An 18,970-nucleotide genomic window follows, 5' to 3' on the forward strand; every position below is an offset into this window, starting at 1 on the left:
CAAACTCTATATGCATTGTGTAATATGATGTTACAGGACTGTCATCTGAAGAATTCTGAGAAGGTTAGTGAAAAAATTAATATATTTGGTGGTTTATACGTTATTGCTATGTTTGGCTTGAATCAATGCTGTTGTAATGTTTGCTATTGTGCTAAGCTAATATAACGCTATATTGTGTTTTCGCTGTAAAACACTTAGAACATCTGAAATATTGTCTGGATTCACAAGATCTGTGTCTTTCATTTGCTGTACGCTGTGTATTTTTAAGAAATGTTTTATGATGAGTATTTAGTTATTCCACGTTGGTCTCTATAATTGCTCTGGCTGCTTCGGTGCTATTTTTGACGGTAGCTGTGATGGTAGCTGCAATGTAAAACTGATTTATACCTCAAATATGCACATTTTTCGAACAAAACATAGATTTATTGTGTAACATGTTATATGACTGTCATCTGATGAAGTTGTTTCTTGGTTAGTTTGGTTGGTTCTTGGTTAGTTAGGTTGGCTTTGTGCATGCTACCTGTGCTGTGAAAAATGTCTGTCCTTCTTTGTATTTGGTGGTGAGCTAACATAAATATACGTGCTGTTTTCGCTGTAAAACATTTTAAAAATCAGACATGTTGGCTGGATTCACAAGATGTGTACCTTTCATTTCCTGTATTGGACTTGTTAATGTGTGAAAGTTAAATATTTCTAAAAAATATATTTTGAATTTCGCGCTCTGCCTTTTCAGTGGAATGTGGGAGGAGTTCCGCTAGCGGAACGCCTGGGCTAGACAGGTTAACCACCTAACTGAGGAACTCATTTTAACCTTGCGCAATACCCTAGATGCAGTTGCACCCCTAAAAACTAAAAACATTCGTCATAAGAAACTAGCTCCCTGGTATACAGAAAATACCCGAGCTCTAAAGCAAGCTTCCAGAAAATTGGAACGGAAATGGCGCCACACCAAACTGGAAGTCTTCCGACTAGCTTGGAAAGACAGTACCGTGCAGTATCGAAGAGCCCTCACTGCTGCTCGATCATCCTATTTTTCCAACTTAATTGAGGAAAATAAGAACAATCCGAAATTTCTTTTTGATACTGTCGCAAAGCTAACTAAAAAGCAGCATTCCCCAAGTGAGGATGGCTTTCACTTCAGCAGTAATACATTCATGAACTTCTTTGAGGAAAAGATCATGATCATTAGAAAGCAAATTACGGACTCCTCTTTAAATCTGCGTATTCCTCCAAAGCTCAGCTGTCCTGAATCTGCACAACTCTGCCAGGACCTAGGATCAAGAGAGACAATTAAGTGTTTTAGTACTATATCTCTTGACACAATGATGAAAATAATCATGGCCTCTAAACCTTCAAGCTGCATACTGGACCCTGTTCCAACTAAAACTACTGAAAGAGCTGCTTCCTGTGCTTGGCCCTCCTATGTTGAACATAATAAACGGCTCTCTATCCACCAGATGTGTACCAAACTCACTAAAAGTGGCAGTAATAAAGCCTCTCTTGAAAAAGCCAAACCTTGACCCAGAAAATATAAAAAACTATCGGCCTATATCGAATCTTCCATTCCTCTCAAACATTTTTGAAAAAGCTGTTGCGCAGCAACTCACTGCCTTCCTGAAGACAAACAATGTATACGAAATGCTTCAGTCTGGTTTTAGACCCCATCATAGCACTGAGACTGCACTTGTGAAGGTAGTAAATGACCTTTTAATGGCGTCAGACCGAGGCTCTGCATCGGTCCTCGTGCTCCTAGACCTTAGTGCTGCCTTTGATACCATCGATCACCACATTCTTTTGGAGAAATTGGAAACCCAAATTGGTCTACACGGACAAGTTCTGGCCTGGTTTAGATCTTATCTGTCGGAAAGATATCAGTTTGTCTCTGTGAATGGTTTGTCCTCTGACAAATCAACTGTACATTTCGGTGTTCCTCAAGGTTCCGTTTTAGGACCACTACTGTTTTCACTATATATTTTACCTCTTGGGGATGTCATTCGAAAACATAATGTTAACTTTCACTGCTATGCGGATGACAAACAGCCGTACATTTCAATGAAACATGGTGAAGCCCCAAAATTGCCCTCGCTAGAAGCCTGTGTTTCAGACATAAGGAAGTGGATGGCTGCAAACGTTCTACTTTTAAACTCGGACAAGACAGAGCTGCTTGTTCTAGGTCCCAAGAAACAAAGAGATCTTCTGTTGAATCTGACAATTAATCTTGATGGTTGTAAAGTCATCTCAAATAACTGTGAAGGACCTCGGCGTTACTCTGGACCCTGATCTCTCTTTTGACGAACATATCAAGACTGTTTCAAGGACAGCTTTTTTCCATCTACGTAACATTGCAAAAATCAGAAACTTTCTGTCCAAAAATGATGCAGAAAAATTAATCCATGCTTTTGTTACTTCTAGGTTAGACTACTGCAATGCTCTACTTTCCGGCTACCCGGATAAATCACTAAATAAACTTCAGTTAGTGCTAAATAAGGCTGCTAGAATCCTGACTAGAACCAAAAAATTTGATCATATTACTCCAGTGCTAGCCTCCCTACACTGGCTTCCTGTTAAGGCAAGGGCTGATTTCAAGGTTTTACTGCTAACCTACAAAGCATTACATGGGCTTGCTCCTACCTATCTTTCCGATTTGGTCCTGCCGTACATACCTACATGTACGCTACGGTCACAAGACGCAGGCCTCCTAATTGTCCCTAGAATTTCTAAGCAAACAGCTGGAGGCAGGGCTTTCTCCTATAGAGCTCCATTTTTATGGAATGGTCTGCCTACCCATGTGAGAGATGCAGACTCGGTCTCAACTTTTAAGTCTTTACCGAAGACTCATCTCTTCAGTGGGTCATATGATTGAGTGTAGTCTGGCCCAGGAGTGTGAAGGTGAACGGAAAGGCTCTGGAGCAACGAACCGCCCTTGCTGTCTCTGCCTGGCCGGTTCCCCTCTCTCCACTGGGATTCTCTGCCTCTAACCCTATTACAGGGGCTGAGTCACTGGCTTACTGGTGCTCTTTCATGCCGTCCCTAGGAGGGGTGCGTCACTTGAGTGGGTTGAGTCACTGACGTGATCTTCCTGTCTGGGTTGGTGCCCCCCCTTGGGTTGTGCCGTGGCGGAGATCTTTGTGGGCTATACTCGGCCTTGTCTCAGGATGGTAAGTTGGTGGTTGAAGATATCCCTCTAGTGGTGTGGGGGCTGTGCTTTGGCAAAGTGGGTGGGGTTATATCCTTCCTGTTTGGCCCTGTCCGGGGACATGCCTCAGGACTACCTGGCATGATGACTCCTTGCTGTCCCCAGTCCACCTGGCCGTGCTGCTGCTCCAGTTTCAACTGTTCTGCCTGCGGCTATGGAACCCTGACCTGTTCACCGGACGTGCTACCGGTCCCAGACCTGCTGTTTTCAACTCTCTAGAGACAGCAGGAGCGGTAGAGATACTCTTCATGATCGGCTATGAAAAGCCAACTGACATTTACTCCTGAGTTGCTGACTTGCTGCACCCTCGACAACTACTGTGATTATTATTATTTGACCATGCTGGTCATTTATGAACATTTGAACATCTTGGCCATGTTCTGTTATAATCTTCACCCGGCACAGCCAGAAGAGGACTGGCCACCCCTCATAGCCTGGTTCCTCTCTAGGTTTCTTCCTAGGTTTTGGCCTTTCTAGGGAGTTTTTCCTAGCCACCGTGCTTCTACACCTGCATTGCTTGCTGTTTGGGGTTTTAGGCTGGGTTTCTGTACAGCACTTTGAGATATCAGCTGATGTAAGAAGGGCTATATAAATACATTTGATTTGAATCACTGAAGAGAATCACAGGAGAGAATCCCTGAGGACAGGGGAGCATGACCATCTACCATCTACCTCCCCGCATGATTTGTTCTCTTTGAATAAACCTATTTTTCTCCCCCTGATTTGCTTTGGGGTTTGTGTTATTGAAGAGTAACATCAACTGCTAACACTATACAGTGCATTCGGAAAGTATTCAGACCCCTTGACTTTTTCCATGTTGTTACGTTACAGACTTATTCTAAAATGTATTAAATAAAAGTTTTTCCTCATCAATCTACACACAATACCCCATAATGACAAGGCAAAAAAAAAAGGTTTTTAGAAATGTTAGCAAATGTATTACAAATAAAAAACAGAAATACCTTATTTACAGTATTCATAGCCTTTGCTATGAGACTCGAAATTGAGCTCAGGTGCATCCTGTTTCCATTGATCATCCTTGAGATGTTTCTACAACTTGATTGGAGTTCACCTGGGGTAAATGCAATTGATTGGACATGATTTGGAAAGGCACACACCTGTCTATATAAGATCCCAAAGTTGACAGTGCATGTCAGAGCAAAAACCAAGCCGTGAGGTTGAAGGAATTGTCCATAGAGCTCTGAGACAGGATTGTGTCGAGGCACAGATCTGGGGAAGGGTACCAAAAAATCTGCAGCATTGAAGGTCCCCAAGAACTTTGTGACAACAGTTTGAGAAAGGCCCTTTCTTGTTTCAGCATGACAATTCCACTCGTGCACAAAGCGAGGTCCATGCAGAAATTTGGCGAGATCAGTGTGGAAGAACTTGACTGGCCTGCACAGAGCCCTGACCTCAACCCCATTGAACACCTTTGGGAAGAATTGGAACGCCGACTTCGAGCTAGACCTAATCGCCCCAACATCCCTGCCCGACCTCACTAATGCTCTTGTGGCTGAATGTAAGCAAGTCCCCACAGCAATGATCCAACACCTAGTGGAAAGCCTTCCCAGGGACCAACTCAATTTTAATGCCCATGATTTTGGAATGACATGTTCAACGAGCAGGTGTCCACGTATTTTTGGTAATGTAGTGTAACTAATTAAATTACAGTTAACTAAAATGTACGCTTAATCCAGTATTAAGTAATGTATAGAATTTATTATACAACAGACAAAATTCACAAATTCTACAGCACAATGGCAGAGTGATGTCTTAAATGTAAAACTAACAATTACTCAATAATCCTGCCTTCTGGGAATGCTGTGAAGTCCAAAAGTTGCGGGTGGAATTAGAAAGTTGATTGTCAGAAGTATTACTATTTACTTTTAATCTGTCTGTCTGCATAATTTAAAGACATGGCATATGAGGGTGCAGTGAGCTACCCAATGGGGTGGACGAAACTTTTCTTGTGAATCCTCTTGAAAAAAGTTTACTTAAAAACTGGAAATCAACCAATCCTCCATCATTAACACAATGGAAAGGTAAAATGCTGTATTATCTAAATGTTGAAAGTGCGTGGGCGAAGGAGAGAAACAAAATGGTGCAGTTTGAGGTCATGTGGTGGAGAGTGATACGGGAGCTGGAGATGGGGGTGTGAGCAGTTGGGTCTGGGCAGGGTGATGGCGTCGATGTTTGTGTGTGTTTGTATGTTGTCCTTTGTATGTATATGTTTTGTATTTTTTTAAGAAAAAAACACAAAAGATAAATAAATAAATCAAGTAGTTGGCCGACGGCCAGCATGCACGCAAGATTTGGTTCTGGGTGATGAGATTAGACACACTAACATTGACATTCAGATTAATTCCTGAGTATAAAATGTGAAATAGATTTTTTTGAGATGACCAAAATAATCGGATTACTTTCAGTTACTTTTGGATTATTTAGGCATTAGAAGACAAAAAGGATCCATCAAATTAATTTGGCGTGTCATCATAGTGGCCTCTGAGAAACTTAAACTTGCGCCTTTTTTATGTATACATAATTTCTTAATTTAAAAGTAAGCCAGTTGTTCAAAAGTATCTGAAATCGGATTTCAATATTCTTGCTGGTAACATAACTGGTTACAGTTAGTTTTTTTGTAATCAGATTACATCTTAATCTTCAATTTGTTGGATTGAAAAGGGGCCAAACCTGAATGTGGTGATGTATTCCTCTGCAGTAAGAGTTATAAAACAGCCCGTCAGTATGTTTGGGAGAGGGCTTTCTGTCTGCCCTGCCCATTGTGTAATTTTCTCTCCTATCTTGGTTGCGCTGTGCTGGGCTGTGCTGCTGCAGGACCATTAGCCTAAGTATTCCTTGGGGAATCTTTTCTAATTAAGCAGACTGGAGCCGCGGTTCTGTGCAGGGCTCCATCTATACCCCGGTGTCTTCCAAAAGATTTGGCTCCCTTTAAAAGCATTCCCACTGACAGAGCCTTGTCTTTGTTGATGCCGTATAAGAGTCATTTGTCATCCGACTCCACAGAATGGAAACTGGCATCCTTAGGATTCAAATCCTTCCCTTTCCCCTTCCACTTAAACATCTGTGTAAAACAACTGAGCAGGAAAATGTCAAATTAAAATGTTTACTAATGATAGTAATAGTAGTACTAATAGTAATACTACTACAAAGACAGCGTATCATGTCATACCTTTTAAATTGATATCTATGTAAAACAAACCATTTAGCAATACAGTAATTCACCCACAGAGTCAGGTTCCCTCTCCCATTTCCCCCTCCAGCAGAATCCAGCTCATCCACCCCCCTCTCCTCTGTGGGAGTGGAATTCCAATCCACAAGTGGGCATTATACCACTTCTGCTATTCCATCAACCAGCACAGAGCACTGCACAGCAGAGGGAAGCTGCATGCACGGTTCCATTCCCACAAACATTCTATTCTCTCTCCATCCACTCTCGTCTCTAGTCTCCACACACTACCTCTCTCTTTTTTTCTCCTGTGGTAAACTGCTCCCGTCGCTTGATCATTTATGAACAGGTTGTGGGAGTGAGGTCTCTCCAAAGGCCCATCCATTCATGCCTGGGCCTATTCTTTACAGAGGAGATGAGCAGGTTGATACCTTTAAGATGGTGAGAGCCTGCAGGGCAGGGCAAGCTCCCAGACCCCACAAATCAACACATACAGAGCCTCAGGCCAGCACACACTCTGGTCTTTCTAGCACCAAACTACCTCACTGAGAGAAATGATAACGAGTAACGACTATATGATTGAATAGGAGGAGACACTGTGCTAGACATGCGTTTTGAATGACAAGTCATTGGGTTCATATTAGGAGAGAAAGACAGGGAGCCCTCCACTCTGTGCATCTCTCTCAGATATTGTGCCTTCAGTACTGCACACTACTCGAGGAATACAATCCAAAATGGGTGTTTGTTTCTGGAGGATTCTCCCCATCCCATCCAGCCCAGTGTATCGCTGAGTGATCTTGCATGTGTTCAGGCTCCTGCCTTTGTGTGAAATCTTCCCTCAGGCTAGGAGGCTAGGGCTATTTTTAGCAGGCTGATTGTATGCTGTTATGGGACAGCGCGTCCTACTTACACTGGGAGCTGCTGATATTAAAGCAAAGTGTTGATGTGACGACCCACATAATGAATCGTCCTTGAGAGACCCAGACGTGTCCTGCCAGTCTCAAACACCAAAGCCACCGCTGTGTCTGTTAAGTGACTTCAAATGGCTTCAACATTCACACTGGGGCTGTGGGTGTCAGGGCTTGGAAAGCAGAGATATCACACTTATAATTGCCAGAAGTTAAACAGAATGACCATATTGGTATTCATAGGACAGCTCAGAATTAATAAGCTGAATTCAGCTAATAAATGTCAAGATTTCAACCTCTCACATCAGTCAAGAGGACAGATATAAACCTCCTGACCTGAATGAGAAAGTAATATTCTGTCACTTTCAGATACATCCTTCCATCAGGGTCAGAACCAAGTGGCAATAAACACAAATCTGTCTGAAAGGTCACAGTAAAACTCTTTAGCACAATCGCAATGAAGGATCACCATAATGAAGAAGACCTGCTCTTTCCATGACATAGTCTGACCAGGTGAATGCTATGATCCCTTATTGATGCCACTAAATCCACTTCAATCAGTGTAAAGGAAGCAGGGGAGACAGATTAAAGAAGGATGTTTAAGCCTTGAGACAATTGAGACATGGATTGTGTATGTGTGCCATTCAGAGGGTGAATGGGCAAGACAAAATATTATAAGTGCCTTTGAATGGGGTATGGTAGTAGCTGCCATGCACATTCGTTTGTGTTAAGAACTGCAATGTTGCTGGGTTTTTCATGCGCAACTGCTTCCTGTGTGTATCACGAATGGTCCACCATCCAAAGGACATCCAGCCAACTTGACACAACTGTGGGAAGCAATGGAGTCAACATCGGCCAGCATCAATGTTCCCTCTAAACTGCGCGCGTGGGCGGCCGCGCACTTCCTCCAGGACTGCCGCCCAGAAGAAATGCCATGCCGCGCAGAGACGCATGAGATTGAACTTCACTGAAGTCGTCCCATTAGTTTGCACTATATAGATCAAAGTTTTTCTGTGATCGAATCAACATTATATCACCCCCTTTTCAATACAACAAACCAAAATAAATTTAACTTTGCAAGATTAAGTGTGATTTTGTTGTAACAGAGCCAGAGCACAACAGAGTAGAATTCTATTGTCGGGGGTAGCCCACGAGCGGGCTTTCAATCACCAGCTAGTGCACTTTTCAGATCAGTTCAGATCAGAGCGCAGAGTGTGCGTGTGCACATTTGTTTATATTCTTTGCTAGTTAGCAAGTTATTAGCCCAGTTATATATAAGTATAGGTCAGCAATGGGGAGTTACTGCTTCCTACAAGAGCACAAAACGTGTACAGTAGGCTACATTTCAAGCTGTCTTTGAAAAGCCTGTCAGGTAAAAAGCTTATATCTTATTTAATTGGGCAGTGTTGTATTTTGAGACAGGCTTGAATATGCAAATAAGCCAATAGGCAGAGGGGTAGCCTACATTATCTAATTCTCTGTATGGTAATAATAATACATTTTATTTCGTATAGTCGTTTCTTGCATCATACAACACAATACAATGCAATTTACAGTCAGCTTTTTGGCCCATGCTGTAAAAAATCCTTAATTCATGTCAAGCCCTTCATAATGTAATTTTTTTTTTTAAAGGCTCATTGAATGTAGGCCTGCACTGAACACCACATATAGGCTATATCACAGAAATCCAAAGCTATTTCCATGTGAAAATGTCATGGGATTCGCTCCATTGGTTTTGTTGGTAGGCCTATAGTGCATTCGGAAAGTATTCAGACCCCTTGACTTTTTCCACATTTTGTTCGGTTACAGACTTATTCTAAAATTGATTAAACATTTTTTTCCCTCATCAATCTACATACAATACACAATACTGAAAAAGCAAAAACAGGTTTTTAGACATTTTTGCTATAATATATATATTAAAAAAAACAGAAATATCACAATTTGCATAAGTATTCAGACTCTTTACTCGGTACTTTGTTGAAGCAGCTTTGGCAGCAATTACAACCTTGAGTCTTCTTGGGTATGACGCTACAAGCTTGGCACACCTGTATTTGGGGAGTTTCTTCTCTGCAGATCCTCTCAAGCTCTGTCAGGTTGGATGGGGAGCGTTGCTGCACAGCTATTTTCTGGTCTCTCCAAAGATGTTTGATGGGGTTCAAGTTCAGGCTCTGGCTGGGCCACTCAAGGACATTCAGAGACTTGTCCCGAAGCCACTCATGCCTTGTCTTGGCTGTGTGCTTCGGGTTGTTGTCCTGTTAGAAGGTGAACCTTCGGCCCAGTCTGAGGTCCTGAGCGCTCTGTAACAGGTTTTCATCAAGGATCTCTCTGTATTTTGCTCCGTTCATCTTTGCTCCGTCCATGCCCCATGACTAGTCTCCCAGTCTCTGCAGCTGAAAAACATTCCCACTGCATGTTGCTGCCACCACCATGCATCACCGTAGGGATGGTGCCAGGTTTCCTCCAGATGTGATGCTTGGCATTCAGGCCAAAGAGTTCAATCTTGGTTTCATCAGACCAGAGAATCTTGATTCTCATGGTCTTAGTGTCCTTTAGGTGCCTTTTACTGAGGAATGGCTTCTGTCTGGTCAATCTACCATAAAGGCCTGATTGGTGGAGTGCTGCAGAGATGGTTGTCCTTCTGGAAGGTTCTCCCCTCCACAGAGGAACTCTAGAGCTCTGTCAGAGTGACCATCGGGTTCTTGGTCACCTCCCTGACCAAGGCCCTTCTCCTCCGATTGCTCAGTTTGGCCGAGAGGCCAGCTCTAGGAAGAATCTTGGTGGTTCCAAACTTCTTCCATTTAAGAATGATGGAGGCCACTGTGTTCTTGGGGACCTTCAATGCTGCCAACATTTTTTTGGTACCCTTCCCCAGATCTGTGCCTCGACACAATCCTGTCCCGGAGCTCTGAGGACAATTCCTTCGACCTCATGGCTTGGTTTTTGCTCTGACATGCACTGTCAACTGTGGGACCTTATATAGACAGGTGCGTGCCTTTCCAAATCATGTCCAATCAATTGAATTTACCACAGGTGGACTCCAATCAAATTGTAGAAACATCTCAAGGATGATCAACGGAAACAGGATGCACCTGAGCTCAATTTCGAGTCTCATAGCAAAGGGTCTGAATACTTATGTAAATCGTGTTTTTTTCAAAAAAATCTGTTTTTGCTGTGTCATTATGTGTAGATTGCTGAGATTTGTTTTATTTAATCCATTTTAGAATAAGGCTGAAACGTAACAAAATGTGGAAAAAGTCAAGGGGTCTGAGTACTTTCTGAAGGCACTGTACATTATGCTCAAATAGCCACAATAGCCTATTGGCAACTGTCTAAAACTGTACTGGAACAGCCTCAGTGTTGACTGTAACCGTGTGCAGGAAGTTGCACAAAATTCTCAAGTGTCCCCTCACCTGACCTAAAGTTTGCTCAGTGCCCCCAAAAAATGTGAAGTAACATTGGCCAGCATCCCTGTGGAATGCTTTCGATACCTTGTAGAGTCCATGCTCCAACGAATTGAGGCTGTTCTGAGGGCAAAACTCAATATTAGGAGGGTGCTGGGACACAGATATACACACACACACCATGTAAACCCTGTAGGCTTGTGTATTTGTGTAAAAAATAGAAGAAACATAACATGGGTGAAACAAACAATGTAATTATGAGGAGTGTTTTCCTGTGTGGATTGAAGGTTCTGGGAGTCAGTCAGTCAGTCCCATTCCTTTGAGCTCTCTGCCCCTGGTGGCACTCCATCTCATTAGAGCTCTGTGACATTTTAGAGAAAACCTTACAACACCGCTGACTAAAGAATTGTGGCATTACTTCAATTTCAATTGACAGATAGAATATAAGAAAAAGAGCCATTGACCTACGTCACTGCTCAGGGGATTTCTCCAACAAATCCATTCAGTTTGAAAAACCCAATAGGAAACATGTTTTATGAAAAAAAACTAAAGCGCTAGATAATGTATTTAGTTATAATCTATGAGTTGGGAATCACATTGCTAATTAATCAAACTCTATATATCAGATGAAATGCCATCCTGAGTATAACAAACAAAAAGCTAACAACTGGCATAAAATTATATTCTTAACAATAAGATTAGTGAACCCATTCCAAGCTTGTGCAAGCAGACATAAACAAATTTAAATCAACAGTAATGTCCTATTCAGTGGCTGATCACCTAGGAAACAGGATGAGATAGGAACCATGGTTAATAGTCGCTGTTATTCCTCAGTGAAAATGTAGCCTAGGAGCCAGCCTCAAACTGTGGCTAGATCAACAATAAGAACCAATGACAAGTTTTAATTTATTTTTGTTATGTTGCACCATAACCCCCTTAAAGAGAGAATGTTCCCTCTGTTTGTGGTGTGTGAGGTTATTATGAGGCGTTAAGTAAGCGTTTCAGCCATACTTACTGCCCTGTTAAATGTCTTAGAGGGTAATGGAGAAGCCCTGTTAAATGTCTTAGAGGGTAATGGAGAAGCCCTGTTAAATGTCTTAGAGTGTAATGGAGAAGCCCTGTTAAATGTCTTAGAGGGTAATGGAGAAGCCCAGTTAAATGTCTTAGAGGGTAATGGAGAAGCCCTGTTAAATGTCTTAGAGGGTAATGGAGAAGCCCTGTTAAATGTCTTAGAGGGTAATGGAGAAGCCCTGTTAAATGTCTTAGAGTGTAATGGAGAAGCCCTGTTAAATGTCTTAGAGTGTAATGGAGAAGGAATAAGAAGTACAAAGCTGGAGGAGCCAGGAGAGGTCTCTAGGAAAAGATGGTACTTTCAGAGGTATTGAAGGAATGGAGGCAGACTGAGGCTCATAAAAGGCTTATTTGAAGGGATGGAACACTGACAAAGATATATGTGTGTGAATCAGACTCTCTCGAAGAAGGTCCTCTTAGTATTTGAAAACAAACAAGGGCACGGAGAAACTTTTAATAATCTTTTGAATCAAGATTATTACTACAAAATATTCCATTCATGCACACACATAAAGGACAACTAAATAAGTGATTTTTAAACCTAAGAACCACAGCTCATTAATTGTGTGTGTGTGCGTGTGATAATTATATATTTTTCCACAGGTATAAAAGTATAAATGGGGTACTGAACCCTGGTTGTTGATTCATTCAGTTGATGGACATCAACTGACTGATCCGATTCCCACACACCAATATAACCGAACTTGAGTACTCTACAACTCATAACCAAAAATCGGTCGTTCTGACCCTGAGCAAGTGCCGAAGATATGGATGTCGATTAAGGCATCCCCCCGCACCTCTCTGATTCAGAGGGGTTGGGTTAAATGCGGAAGACACATTTCAGTTGAAGGCATTCAGTTGTACCACTGACTAGGTATCCTCCTTTCGCCTCTCCTTTTCCCATATGAGAGCTAACACCAGTATTGAGGTTTCAGGTAAAGTTACTAATCTAAGTGTAGTTCAACGAATCCCCTCAGCTTCTGCAGTAGCGAATGAGTCTTAAACGGCCAATGCAGCCGTTTGTATCTCAATTTCAAATCATTTCTGGGTAACAATGACGTACCTTATTGTGATTGTTTTCAATTAAAATGGTCAAAAAGAAACAAAATAGCTTATTAGCAAATAGCAATTTCTCAAGCAAGAATTTAGCTACAGTAGGAATATCAGGGAGTGGGGAGGGGAATACTGAAAACTAGCTGTTATTGGCTGAGAGGTTGGTCTATTAACTAATTTACCACCTAGTGATGTCAACAGGCAGGCCAAAACTCCATCCCACCATAACAGGCAGAAATTTCATGCAGTCTTTTCAAACAGCTCCTACACTAAAAGGGCATTATCATCATTTTCACAGTATTATTCCAACCTCATAGAGTGGAAATACAGTATATGAGGTTGGAATAATAATTGTTTTAACTGTCATGGTCAAAACATATTGATTCAATGGTTGTGAAGATGAGGAGAGGTCTGTCCGTGATAAAAAGATGCTCTGCTTTTTTAACACCACACTCTTGATTATTGTCCAGTCATATGGTCAAGTGCTGCAAAGAAGGACCTAGTTAAGCTGCAGTTGGCCCAGAACAGAGCTGCATGTTTTGCTTTTTATTGTAAAACATGTATCATTGTAAACCATACAACTTAGGCTTCAACTTCCAGTTTATTCAGTCATGGCCAAAAGTTTTGAGAATGACACAAACATTAATTTCGACAAAGTTTGCTGCTATGCTACAGTGTCTTTAGATATTTTTGTCAGATGTCACTATGGAATACTGAAGTATAATTACAAGCATTTCATAAGTGTCAAAGGCTTTTATTGACAATTACATGAAGTTGATGCAAAGAGTCAATATTTGCAGTGTTGACCCTTCTTTTTCAAGCCCTCTGCAATCCGCCCTGGCATGCTGTCAATTAACTTCTGAGCTACATCCTGACTGATGGCAGCCCATTCTTGCATAATCAATACTTGGGAGTTTGTCAGAATTTGTGGGGTTTTGTTTGTCCACCCGCCTCTTGAGAAATGACCACAAGTTCTCAATGGGATTAAGGTCTGGGGAGTTTCCTGGCCATGGACCCAAAATATCTATGTTTTGTTCCCCGAGCCACTTAGTTATCACTTTTGGCGTATGGCAAGGTGCTCCATCATGCTGGAAAAGGCATTGTTCGTCATCAAACTGTTCCTGGATGGTTGGGAGAAGTTGCTCTCGAAGGATGTGTTGGTACCATTCTTTATTCATGGCTGTGTTCTTAGGCAAAATTGTGAGTGAGCCCACTCCCTTGGCTGAGAAGCAACCCCACACATGAATGGTATCAGGATACTTTACTGTTGGCATGACACAGGACTGATGGCAGCGCTCACCGTGTCTTCTCCGGACAAGCTTTTTCCGGATGCCCCAAAAAACCGGAAAGGGGATTCATCAGAGAAAATGACTTTACCCCAGTCCTCAGCAGTCCAATCCCTGTACCTTTTGCAGAATATCAGTCTGTCCCTGATGTTTTTCCTGGAGAGAAGTGGCTTCTTTGCTGCCCTTCTTGACACCAGGCCATCCTCCAAAAGTCTTCACCTCACTGTGTGTGCAGATGCACTCACACCTGCCTGCTGCCATTCCTGAGCAAGCTCTGTACTGGTGGTGCCCCAATCCCGCAGCTGAATCAACTTTAGGAGATGGTCCTGGCACTTGCTGGACTTTCTTGGGCGCCCTGAAGCCTTCTTCACAACAATTGAACCACTCTCCTTGAAGTTCTTGATGATCCGATAAATGGTTGATTTAGGTGCAATCTTGCCTGTGAAGCCCTTTTTGTGCAAAGCAATGACAACGGCATGTGTTTCCTTGCAGGTAACCATGGCTGACAGAGGAAGGACAATGATTCCAAGCACCACCCTCCTTTTGAAGCTTCCAGTCTGTTATTCGAACTCAATCAGCATGACAGAGTGATCTCCAGCCTTGTCCTCGTCAACACTCACACCTGTGTTAACGAGAGAATCACTGACATGATGTCAGCTGGCCCTTTTGTGGCAGGGCTGAAATGCAGTGGAAATGTTTTTGGGGGATTCAGTTCATTTGCATGGCAAAGAGGGACTTTGCAATTAATTGCAATTCATCTGATCACTCTTCATAACATTCTGGAGTATATGCAAATTGCCATCATACAAACTGAGGCAGCAGACTTTGTGAAAATTAATATTTGTGTCATTCTCAAAACTTTTGGCCACGACTGTACATACTATACACATTTTACATACACAATCTATTTTGCAATAGTTATATTTTGTTTCTTTTTAGTCCTGGCCTTCCTCTATTTCTGATGTCCATCCAGCTTGATTTCTATTTGCCATATATTTGTAACTGTGCTATTTCAGAAAAGTTCTGAACCTATATACATTTTAGAGACATTATATTTAAATTTGTTATCTTGTTGTTATTAGTCCCACCCTTCATCTCCATTCAACCCCTCCCATCTATCTCTTAACACCATCCATATTGGATTTCAAGTTGCCATATATTCTTCAACTGTGCTGTGATGCTTCACAACAGTACTGAACCTTTCTATTCTCATAGTTTCTACAGATTGTAAATTAAAGATACACATTTTTGCTAAAATAATTATTATATTATTGATCAATTGACTATGACTTTTCAAATCACCCAGTATTGCTATCTGCAGTGTTAGCTCTAGGTAAATGTTACAATTATTCAGCCATTCCTGGACTGTGACCAAAAAACGAGCTACATATGGACAGTACCAAAATAAATTATCTAATCACTCTGCCTCCATGCAGCAAAATCTGCAGAGCTGGGCCATGGAATCGGTACATCGTCAAATCTCACCTCATGGCACAATGCCTCTCCCCTATGTGCCCTACTTTTTGTGTGTATGTACTGTCATGTATGTGTAAGTGATAGATGCACACACACGCACACGCACACGCACACGCACACGCACACACACACACACACACACTACATGTTAAAGTTTTTAAATGGATGTAAATTGTAAAGTCTTTTGTCTGTAATGTTATATTTCTCGTTATGAGTCGGACCCCAGTAAGACTAGCTGTCGCAATGGTGCTGGCTAATGGATCCCAATAAAACAAAAATGTAAAATATATACACTCACCGGACAGTTTATTAGGTACACGAAAATGGATCGCTCCTACAGACAATGAGTCACGTGGCCGTGGCTTGCTATATAAAGCAGGCAGACAGGCATCAAGGCATTCAGTTACTGTTGGATTGAACGTTAGAATGAGCAAAACAAGTGACCTAAGCGACTTTGAGCATGGTATGATTGTCGGTGCCAGGTGCACCGGATCCAGTATCTCAGAAACGGCCGCCCTCCTGGGCTTTTCACACACAACAGTGAAAACATTCAGTCAGCGGCAGTCCTGTGGGCGAAAACAGCTCGTTCATGAGAGAGGTCAAAGGAGAATGGCAAGAATCCTGCAAGCTAACAGGCAGGACACAAATAGGCAATTAACGGTGCAGCACAACAGTGGTGTGCAGAACGGTATCTCGGAACGTACAACTCGTCGATCCTTGTCACGGATGGGATATTTCAATAGACGACCACACCGTGTTCCACTCCTGTTAGCTAAAAACAAGAAGCGGCTCCAATCTCCACGCAATCACCAACATTAGACAATTGAGGAGTGGAAAAACATTGCCTGGAACATGACAGCGAGTTCAGTTTACTTAAGCAGCCTGCGCAGTCCCCAGACCTCAACGCAATAGAGCATCTTTGGGATGAGATGGAACGGGCTGTTCACAGCATTAATGCACTGTCGTCCAATCTGCAGCAACTGCGTGATGCCATCGCATCAGCATGGACCAACCTCCCTGTGGAACGTTTCTGAATTGTAGAATTCCCCCGAAGAATTCATGTTTTCTGGAGGCAAAAGGGGTCCGACCTGGTACTAGATGGGAGTACCTAATAAACTGGCCAGTGAGTGTATATTTAAAACAGGAAAATCACGTTTTTGACTGCACTGGGCCTTTAAGGCCCACAGTACTTTACCTGTTCCAGGATGGTGTTGATTCTTCCCACCTCACAGTCGATGAGGAAGCGTTTCTCCTGCCTGCGGTCCATTTCCTCAATGATGCGTTTGTACTCTGTAGGGTCCACTATGCTGCCCACCGACCGGGCCGTCACCTGCCAGTTATTGGCCACTGCTGACTCCATGATGGCTTGAAGGATAGAGAAACCTGGAGAGGAGAGGGAGGGGATCAGTCACATACTGTAGAATGGGAAAGGTGGGTTTGTGGTCGTTTGCAGAGGAGAGCGGTGTACTTAATCACGTCATAGTTACTGTAAAGTCAAAATACAAAGCTCTTTGACAATAAAATCTGGGCACATATTCTAGTTTAACGTTTCAATGTCACGTGCACAAGTACGATGAAATGCATTTCTTGCAAGCTCTAAACCCAACAATGCAGTAATAACATAAGAGAACAAAAACACACGAGTAATAAAAAGAAGAAATCAGAAATAAAAGAACACGAGAAAGTAAGAAGCTACAGTTCCAATACCATATTTACAATGTGCAGGGATACTGGAGTGATAGAGGTAGATATGTATATTGGTAAGGTGACTAGGCATCAGGATGTATGATAAACAGAGTAGCAGTGGCGTAAATAAAGATTGTATGTGAGTGTGTGTGCGTGTGTGTGTAGTCAGTATGAATCAGTGGAGGCTGCTGAGGGGAGGACGGCTCATAATAATGGCTGGAACGGAGCAAATGGAATGGCATCAAACAGCATGGAAACCATGTGTTTGATGTATTTGATACCATTCCACTGATTCCACTCCAGCCATTAACACGAGCCCGTCCTCCCCAATTAAGGTGCCACCAACCTCCTGTGGTATAAATGTGTGCATGTTATGTGTGTGTTGGAGTGTCAGTGTGTGTGAGTGTGTAGAGTCCTGTGTGTAGAGACAGTGCAAAATTACAAATAATTACAAGGGTCAACTCAGTCTGTGTAGCCATTATGTTAGCTATTTAGCAGTCTTATGGTTTGGGGATAGACACTGTTCAGAAGCCTGTTGGTGTCAGACGTGATGCACCGGTATTGCTTGCCGTGCGGCAGCAGAGAGAACAGTCTATGGCTTGGGTGACTGGAGTATTTAATGATTTTCCGGGCCTTCCTTTCACACCGCCTAATATAGAGGTCCTGGATGGCAGGGAGCTTGGCCCCAGTGATGTACTGGGCTGTCAGCACCACCCTCTGTAGCGCAATGCGATCGAGGGTGGTGCTGTTGCCATTCCAAGCAGTAATGCAGCCAGTCAAGATGCTCTCAATGGTGCCGCTGTTGAACTTTTTGTGGATTTGAAGGCCCATGCCAAACTTGTTCAACCTCCTGAGGGGGAAGAGGCACTGTCGCACCTTTTCACGACTGTGTGTGTGTGGACCATTTTAAGTCCTTAGTGATTTGGACCCTGAGGGACTTGAAGCTCTCAAACGGCTCCACTGCCGCCCCATCGATGTGGATGGGGGCGTGCTCGCCCTCCCCCCTTTCACATTTCTCACTTTGTATCATCGTCAATTTAAAGGTTCTGTTTTGTACTGTTTGTTAACCAACTGGTGTAGGGTATGAATATTTCATGTTTTCTGTCCACTTGAATGGTATCATTCTGTCATAAAAACAACCAGAATAGTCTTTGAGCCCATGACAAAAAACCTCCCAAAAGACAGCCCTGTCAATATCACATTTCATGGGTGAAATAAATGGTACAGTAGGTAAAGTATGTCAAATGGAAAAGTAGCTTATAGCTTCCAGGACAGGCAACTAGAAATTCTAGTCTGGGCTTTTAAGGATGGGGAACTGTTTCGCAGAAATACTACTTGCAATGCCAAGAAGCTTTGCAGGAAAATTTCAATTGAATAGGTTTTCATTTCAGCTCCCAGTGTCTCGGCTGTCACAGTCTGTAATAACTGAATTAATGTGATTTAAAATTCAAATTGTGAAGTACATCATGTCAATGATACAGTGTTACCCCTTCAATGTATAGGTTATAATGGATGTCACAGTGCTCTAGGTCTGACGAGCAGGCGTTATTTAAACAGTCTAAAAGGGGCGGAGTTACAACCCAGGACATGTTTTCTTTTCAGGAGATCAATGCATCGTCCGTTATGTCAACTCAAGGTCAAACCGCGGGCCTGAAATGGGGGTTATACAGCGAGAGCCGCACCCTTTATGGGTAATAGCCTTA

The 18,970-nt window shown here is 42.6% G+C and overlaps 1 protein-coding gene across 1 annotated transcript in view; it reads right to left on the bottom strand.

The window, feature by feature from the left end:
• Positions 1 to 18,970, bottom strand: part of LOC120043772 (glutamate receptor 3-like) — a 121,982-nt gene that overhangs the window by 41,337 nt on the left and 61,675 nt on the right. Inside the window, exon 4 of the mRNA XM_038988330.1 lies at positions 16,777 to 16,964. Within this exon, the coding sequence (XP_038844258.1) occupies positions 16,777 to 16,964 (188 nt within the window). The remainder of the gene's footprint in view (positions 1 to 16,776; positions 16,965 to 18,970) is intronic.

Source organism: Salvelinus namaycush, chromosome 3 (genome assembly GCF_016432855.1).
Source record: "Salvelinus namaycush isolate Seneca chromosome 3, SaNama_1.0, whole genome shotgun sequence".
Taxonomy (NCBI): Eukaryota; Metazoa; Chordata; class Actinopteri; order Salmoniformes; family Salmonidae; genus Salvelinus; species Salvelinus namaycush.